The sequence below is a fragment of the Bremia lactucae genome, linkage group LG10 (assembly GCF_004359215.1).
Source record: "Bremia lactucae strain SF5 linkage group LG10, whole genome shotgun sequence".
Lineage (NCBI taxonomy): Eukaryota > Oomycota > Peronosporomycetes > Peronosporales > Peronosporaceae > Bremia > Bremia lactucae.
The window spans coordinates 3,219,379-3,226,063 of NC_090619.1; the positions used below are offsets into that span (position 1 = coordinate 3,219,379).

At 43.7% G+C, this 6,685-nt stretch overlaps 2 protein-coding genes across 2 annotated transcripts; both read left to right on the forward strand.

Moving 5' to 3' along the window:
• Positions 1 to 749: 749 nt before the first annotated feature.
• On the forward strand, positions 750 to 1,170 carry CCR75_009608 (uncharacterized protein). Its single transcript, XM_067967647.1, has 2 exons — positions 750 to 845; positions 914 to 1,170. Exons 1-2 carry the CDS (start codon positions 761 to 763, stop codon positions 1,045 to 1,047), a joined length of 219 nt encoding a protein of 72 aa, XP_067814696.1. The 5' UTR covers positions 750 to 760; the 3' UTR covers positions 1,048 to 1,170.
• A 168-nt stretch (positions 1,171 to 1,338) lies between these two features.
• CCR75_009609 (uncharacterized protein) lies at positions 1,339 to 6,067 on the forward strand. The gene is made up of 4 exons (XM_067967648.1): positions 1,339 to 4,279; positions 4,344 to 4,722; positions 4,894 to 5,172; positions 5,235 to 6,067. Exons 1-4 carry the CDS (start codon positions 1,381 to 1,383, stop codon positions 5,374 to 5,376), a joined length of 3,699 nt encoding a protein of 1,232 aa, XP_067814697.1. The 5' UTR covers positions 1,339 to 1,380; the 3' UTR covers positions 5,377 to 6,067.
• Positions 6,068 to 6,685: the final 618 nt, after the last annotated feature.

Consider the following 6,685-nt stretch of genomic DNA (forward strand, 5'->3'; position numbering starts at 1 on the left):
GCGTCATCAGTTACGCGAGGTATCTATAAAGATACGCTCGCAATACATATTAAATGATATCTATAGAGATATCATTTTAATTGGTAAAAATAGGTATTTATATTTAATTCTATTAAATATAAATCAGTCTGAAATTTACTACCTACTTGGTAAGTGCGCACAGGGAGACGGATTACCGCTCCCGTGACGTCACTTTACCAGAGTTCTTAGTGTGTTGGGTGAGGTCGCTTGCGCGCCCACCACAACTACCTCACTGCACGCAAGAGAAGCAGGTGCAAACCGCTTCCTCGCTGTGCTAGGGTGTGTGCTAAGTAGAGCGTGGCCGCATTGCGACGTGCCCGTCTACACTTACCCACTTCAGTGATTTAAATAGTAGACAGTCGGTGCAGCAGTTTGAGGAGGCGCTTGTTGAAAAGTGTAGTTTGTCCTTACCAAAAATTGCAATATCCATGGTTAAATCTACCAATCTTCTGAGCTTGTGACACGAAACATTTCTGAATTACTATCTGACATTTGGATATTTCAATGGAGAGGGTGCGTCGATTTAGTAATTTGGGTGACTCTATTGTGTGATAAACGCCTCTATTTTTTATTCACAAATGTGCGTTTAAATCCAGTTACAACATACATAGTATTCCGTACATAAATGGAATTCGCCCCTGACAAACAAATTTTCTACAGATTTGGTAAGATATGGATACAGGTTTAGGCTCGTAGTGGTTGGCATTTCTATAAATTATCAAGCGAATATAAAGCAGAAATGACAAAGACGACCGAATTTATGGTGGCCATGACGTGCGATGGCTGCTCTAGCGCCTGCACGCGTATTCTTACCAAGATTGAAGGTGCCATTTATTCATACTTGCTAGCGATCTCATAGTCTGAACCCTTTCGTCTCCATCGCTTTCGACAGGTGTGACTGACGTCAAGTGCGACATTGAAAAGAAGCGAGTATTGGTAGAAGGTGACGCCGATGCCAACGTGATGCTGGAGGCACTGCTCAAGTGGTCCAAGGCCAGTGGCAAGAGCGTAGAACTGGTGGCCTAAATTCGGGGAGAAGATCTTACGTCGAGTTGTTCTCCGCCTCCTGTCGAGCAATCTACTCGTCCAGCAAGTTTACAAATTCAATAAAGAAAATGCTTATGAGCATGCTCTGTTTTTCCCCCCTTCCGCTCAATCTTACTTCTATGATGAAACTTCAAGTCAGCGTGGCTTTTCCCAGGTCACCGTCTTAGTAACATACCAAATTTAGTACAGTAATGCTTTTCCGATGCAGTGGTAATGTCGCGGATCTCGTCTTAAATAATACCTGACCTTCGTAATTACAAGTACTCAGTGCAAATTTTTTCAGAGCTGTCCTGCATCGCCGTTAGGCACACCATGCACGCATTGCGTATAAAGTCATCGTCACCGATGTCTTGGCCCAAATTGAGCGACCGCAGTGCGCCCACCTACGAGCTTGGCGATCTGCTTCTTTTCGCTTTAAAAATTTCGCCTGCTAAGCCCGCTCAGCGACGTATGAAACGCTCACAGAGCTACGGTGTGCTTGTGATCGAGGGAATCCTGGCGCTGATCGCATGGCTTGCTATGGTGCGTGGAGGGCTATCGATGCATGTGCACGACCTCATGGGTGGCATCTTGTTGATTTCGAGTGCTGGTGCCTGCTACCTGAGTGTTTGCCACATTCTACTAAGTCTACCCGGGGCTAAATACGTTGGCGAATTGCTTTTAGACCGCTCTAATCCATGCTCGTGGCCTCGAGAGAAGCGACGATTGTTCTTAGAGGTCTGCATGTGGATGGCTAGCGTATTATCCCTATATACAGCGTCACACTCGGGCTGGATCGCTATTGGAGCAGGAGCAATTGCCGCGGCTGTCCTGGCATGTATAAGCGATTTCTTAGCAGCATTCCTTCACTTGCTAGAGACAAAATTGGACTTTCAACAGACGAGAGGAATTGGAGGTATGCTTTGGCTCAAAGTTGCACTATCGTACGGATCTGTAGGGTACATTGTATCAGACACGGGACAAAAGCTCCACGATTTTGTATTTGGGCTGGAAGCGACCCAGCAGCAAGTCCAGTCGGTGGACCAATTAGTATTTAATTACCTACTCATTTCTCTCGTCGGAGCGTCACTCGTTATTGCAAGTGAGTTGCTGCTACTATGTGCGCCAACCCGTCGGGCGGGCATTATTCTTCAAAATAGAATTGTAGAAGCTCGAAAAAATTGGGAACAGCACCTATTGCGGTCGCTGATTGAGGTCTCAGGAACGTGTGGGGCCACCATACTGTACTATAGCACAACGAAGGATATGCTGCTATCGTTGCAAGTCGGAACGTGCTGTGGCGTGCTGCTTATCCTTAGTAGCGAACTAGATGCCTCAGTGGGCAGGTCACGATTCATTAGGCTATCAAGTCCACATGCTGCTGTAGAGATGCCTGCAGACCATTGGGTCAAGCTTATACCTGTGGCTGTAATGATGCTATATTTTATGTATCAAATCTTCGCCGCGATCGTGCGTGGTGGTAACGTTCTATTAATCTATTTAGCGGCTATGATGTGCTTCATTGCTGTGGCTGCTATTTCGCTTACTGGCCTCGCATTGTCGGGTAAAAAAACGTCTTTGGTGGACATGGCTTGCATTGAAAGACGATTGGCGGCCAGAATATGTGTCGGACTTATCACAATTATTGCACCAAAGGTTTCTGGTGGGCTTTCAGGCGTGGTGTTTTCTTGTGTGCTCTCTTTATTTTGTATCGCCTTTTCTCGAGACTGTTGGGATAATATTGAATCAAGTGAAGAAGCGACAGTAGCAAACGTGATTCCATTGTGTCCAGTACAGCCGGTATTAAGTACCATATCAGCCGCGTCTAAGGCAAATGCAAGTCTGAGTGATGTGACGCAGTCATGGCCAGTTCGTGCTTTAAGCTTTGTAAAAGAGCGACATTCTGCATTTTACAAAAGAATAAAGTGGGCATTTGTAGGTACCATTATTGTGTCAGCGCTTGATATATGCTCGACACTTTTCGCCGTAATTTGTCAAGATAAGGTGTCATTGTCGCTCTCGCAGTATTCCGCAATTAATGTAGGAATATCAGCGTCTGTTGGATACTTGACAAGTCCAGCCCCGTATGAGCTTCATCCTGCGGAATTGCTGAAAATTGGTTTGAAACAATTTAAAAATAAGTGGGTCCTGTTTCCATTACACATGTTTGTCGAGACACTGGTGTTTATTGGGGTCTTTCTTGGAACTTGTGCGGCTTCGTCCACTGTATTTAGTTCAATCACGCTGGCTACACTTTCCGGAATTGTCGTTTCTATTGGAGGTCACTGGCTTTGCTCTCGTCTCCATCTAACAATCGCAACGCAGATGCGTATGCAGCTAACTGCTACATGTGCACTCCTTTTTTGTGTATTAATGATCGCTTACGCTTCGATGGTATCTCTGCTATCCATTTATCAATATTTTGATAGTATTGAAGCAGCATTTTGCCTTGCGTCTCTTGCAGGAATTGTCTTTTTGGCAGCAAGTGAATTGTTCTTGCTATGGGAACCAACGCGTGAGGTGGGTTTGCTGTTGCAGCGTCGAGTTACAAACGCAAGCGAGAATTGGCAATTGGAACCACTGCGTTCTTTCTTAGAGCTATTCACGTGGTTTGCAATTATCTGTGGCTCGTTTGCAATGTACAATGATCTCGTATTAGCACTTCAGCTCGGCACATTTTGTGGAATCGCTGTTACGCTTTCGGGCGAATACTTTCGAAAGAATCGATTTAAGTTGATTCCATGGGGTAAGTGTTTTCTTGCTGACGACGAAGTAATTGCAGCGCCAACATCTTCGATTGAATCCGCTACTGGTAGCGCTGTTGCGCGAAATCGAGCGCGGCCGCTGCCGGTAATGCTTTTCTTTGCTTACATTGGTTCTGGTACTTTTCACTGGATTTTCGAAAATATGCGTAGCCTCGAAGTTACAGTACTTTTGGCAACAATTGCTGGAATATCTTTCTTATGTTTTGCCGACATGCTAGTAATATTTAAGCCAACACGATGGGCGGGCGTAATCTTGCAAGATCGGTTTATTAACGTGAAACAAAATTGGCATGAATACCCTGTGCGATCATTTGTTGAAATTGGCTGCTTCTTGGGCGTGATCTATGGCAGCTACGCCATATATCATGACTTGGTCGTTGCTGTTCAAGTTGGTACTCTTTCTGGAATGCTAGTGACGCTGGGGGGAGAGCAACTTCGAATTTGTGCACGAGCTTCGCCGCTAAATGGTAAGCGATGCGCTAATTTCTATTTAAATTTGCAAGTGATTGTTTAGGTTGATTTTATTCACAGAAGAGAAAGACGAAGTAGAGAAAACACAAATTCTTCCCCTGCCTGTGATGAGTCTGCTAGGTCTATTCGGTGCTGTGGCATTTAATATGATCTATACGCATCTCCGTAGTATCGAGGTGGCTTTCGTTTTTGCTACAACGAGTGGTGTCATTTTTGCTCTGGTTGGTGACATGTTTGTCATATGGAAGCCTACGCGCAAGGTCGGCATGATTTTGCAAGAGCGCGTGTTGTTTGCTCGATCAAACTTTGCTACTCATACCAGCCGGTCATGGTTGGAAGTAGCTTCGCTCTGCAGTGGTTGGTACATGTCGTACGAATTTCTATGGCCTCGAGATCTTCTTATTGCCATTCAATTCGGCACGACAACCGGAATAGTAATGTGCGTTTGTGGAGAGCTGACGATAGAGTACGTTGCTGAAACTGAACGTCGCCTACTAGCGAGCGTATCGGCTAGATTAAGACAAGAGTAAGACAATTTTATTTATTCAACACTTGGTGTATGGTTGATCAAAAAGTCTGATCTATTGCTGTATGCTTGTTGTTTCCGTAGCCCACAGAAAGGCAGCCTCTTTCTTAAGCTCCCTTACGAAGTAAAAGTTGAAGTAGCTCACTTTTTGTCTGCCGAAGACCTGCTGGTGGCGCGAGCTACATGTCATAAAATTAACAATTTGCTTAAGGCCGAGTCTGCTCGGTTTTGGTTGCATGCAAGCCTGCGGCGAACAAAGCAAGACTCTCAAGCTCATAAAATCAGCTATCGAATGGGAGAACGTGTCCGGTCGCTAGTATACGAAGCCATCACGCTCGTGATACCCAAAATTGTTGGAGCCAGGTGCATTCGAATTCTTTTATTGTGATTATACGGTTCAATAACTTAACTATTATTTTTATCAGAGAGCCGGCCCAAGTACTGACATCTTGCACTGAGGTCAATCGCGCGCTAAAGTGGGTTTACCTGAACGCAGACTGGATTCGAAAGCAGAATCTTCCTCGATATGATAAAGACGAAGTGAAAGATAGCGCGCTCATCTCGTAAAATTCTTGCATCTTTTATCGATGTCTATGTATTGCAAAATTGTGCTGACGCAAGTTAATGAATAGGCTAACCGCTGAAGATGTGGCATTTCATGTCTTTCGACACATGCCAGACAAGGTATCGAACAATTCATATTCGTTTTATTAATTTAAATCTAAGCTGTGATACGACATGAAGGGATCTTTAGGAATGATCATTTTTCGAAACGAAGACTTCGCAATTGAGCGTATTCTTGTACCTAGAAGTGTTTATGACACGATCCAGCGGGATCCCTTCAGTTTTGTCGCTGCTGAAACACTGTCGACGTTAGAGGTGTTTTCGAACTGGCAGCTTGCTGTGGTTTTGTTTGCTGCGATGACGCTTACATTTTTCGGGCAACTTTTAAGTGATCTTCTCCATGCTTACGTGCTGCCGCCGTCGTTTATGTGGTGGGGAGTCAGATGAAAGCTCTGATACTCCATGCATACGTTTGCTTCAATACGAGCACATAGATTATTTTGCTTCGACTAACCGTAGTCTGCAATGCCTTTTTTATTCTCTGATTCTGTGTTATTGTCCATAATTCAATAGCCTAGACTTGTTTTATTTCAGGAGTCACAATGGATTTCATTATTTATGATGCTGTGTTATTTTAAGTAATCAACTCGTAGTTGGCCATTGGATCAACGTGCCATTTTTTTCGAATAAACGTGCCAGAACTTGTGATGAAGTTATTACAAAGCTCTTAATTGCTAATATATCGGACCAGGATCCATTAAACGTCTGGCTTTTGGCGACATGTGTTCGAGCTTTTGGATAGCAAGCTTCAGATGTCTATCGCAGATCGCCCCCAGACCGATGGCAAAACCGAACGTGCCAATCGGGTCGTGGTGGATGTTTTGCGCTGACAGATTGAGTGTAACGGGGCACTACGACTTGTACTGCTTCAGTACAAGTCCACTTCGCACTGCTTCAGTTGCGAGTGGTGCCCTACGTTATTTCACGTACACTAGTACGTGCAGAGGAAGACTTCTCTTTAAGGTAACTAGCTTAAAGAGAATAAAATGAAAACTTTATTAATATAATTAAGTATCTCTTCTATCTATCTCGTAAATGCTAACTTAATTATGATCTAATACTAAACATGCAATTGAAGTCTTATCTTATCTTATCTGTATCTCTCTTTTCTTTATCTCTACAGCTGATTAGTCTGCGGTATAAATAGATATAATGGTCTATACCTATTTATGATAAGAATTCTGAACATTACTATATAAAGTAATATCCTCCAAATATTATCTACCTTTTAGATAATATATTAATTAACAAC